This window comes from Trypanosoma conorhini (genome assembly GCF_003719485.1).
Source record: "Trypanosoma conorhini strain 025E chromosome Unknown Tco_14.4_contig_01440, whole genome shotgun sequence".
NCBI lineage: Eukaryota > Euglenozoa > Kinetoplastea > Trypanosomatida > Trypanosomatidae > Trypanosoma > Trypanosoma conorhini.
In genome coordinates, this window is record NW_021705375.1 from 1 (window position 1) to 779 (window position 779).

The 779-nt window shown below is 64.7% G+C and overlaps 2 protein-coding genes across 2 annotated transcripts; both read left to right on the top strand.

The window, feature by feature from the left end:
* Positions 1–405, top strand: Tco025E_10057 (uncharacterized protein; the record flags this gene model as incomplete). The annotated part of the gene is made up of 1 exon (XM_029376848.1): positions 1–405. A coding segment is annotated over one exon (405 nt), but the record flags the coding sequence as incomplete, so codon positions are not given.
* A 21-nt stretch (positions 406–426) lies between these two features.
* Tco025E_10058 (retrotransposon hot spot (RHS) protein) lies at positions 427–777 on the top strand (the record flags this gene model as incomplete). Its single annotated transcript, XM_029376849.1, has 1 exon — positions 427–777. A coding segment is annotated over one exon (351 nt), but the record flags the coding sequence as incomplete, so codon positions are not given.
* Between the last annotated feature and the right edge of the window lie 2 nt (positions 778–779).

Below are 779 nucleotides of genomic sequence, written 5' to 3' on the forward strand. Positions count from 1 at the left end.
CTCCACTGGCCGCTGCACCGCGATGAGTGCCCGCTCCACTTTGTTCTCTGCTGCCTCGGAGGCGAGTTGGCGGACGTGTTCGACACGGCCACGCAGACGGCGAGAGGGCACGAGGGCGAGCTCGAGATCCGAACTCGTGTGAGCGATTTGTCGTGGCGGGCAAGAGGGTGTATTGTCTCCGATGCGCCAGAGGAGGGAGCACCGCTGCCGTGGGTAAAATTACGGCCTTGTAGGTGGGGCATGATTGCGCGTTGGCGTCCGCAAAGGGAAATAACTCCAGAGTACTGGCGATGCGACCGCATCTCTGCCTCGCCCCATCATGCGCTGCCCCGACGAGAAGGAGGTGACGGCGACGTGTGCCCGGCGGACGCGCGCCATCATCCCGCGCAGGAGGAAAAGAAGTAGTGGGAGGTGGTCGCGGGTCGCATGCAGCTTGTCGGCCCGCTGCCGCGTGACATCTTCAGTGCGGCTGCGTTCGATGGGCGCACTGCGGCGGGTGACGGCGCCGTGCGGGCGACTGACGCCCCGGTCGCCGAAGACGACTGTGCTCGGGAAGGCGAGAAACTGTGGGGTGCGGGGAATCCGTTTCGGAGGCCTGTGAAGATTGAGCGGGAGTGTGGCGCACACGGTGTGGAGGCCTTGCGCTACACAAATGTGTGTTGCTTCTTTGATCCTCGAATGGGGGCACGCTTGTGTGGGGTTCTTGGCCCCAGCGAGTGCCTTTCGCGGTTACGGCGTGCCGCTCGCCTTCCTGAAGAGCTCCAGAAGCCGCGTGCCCC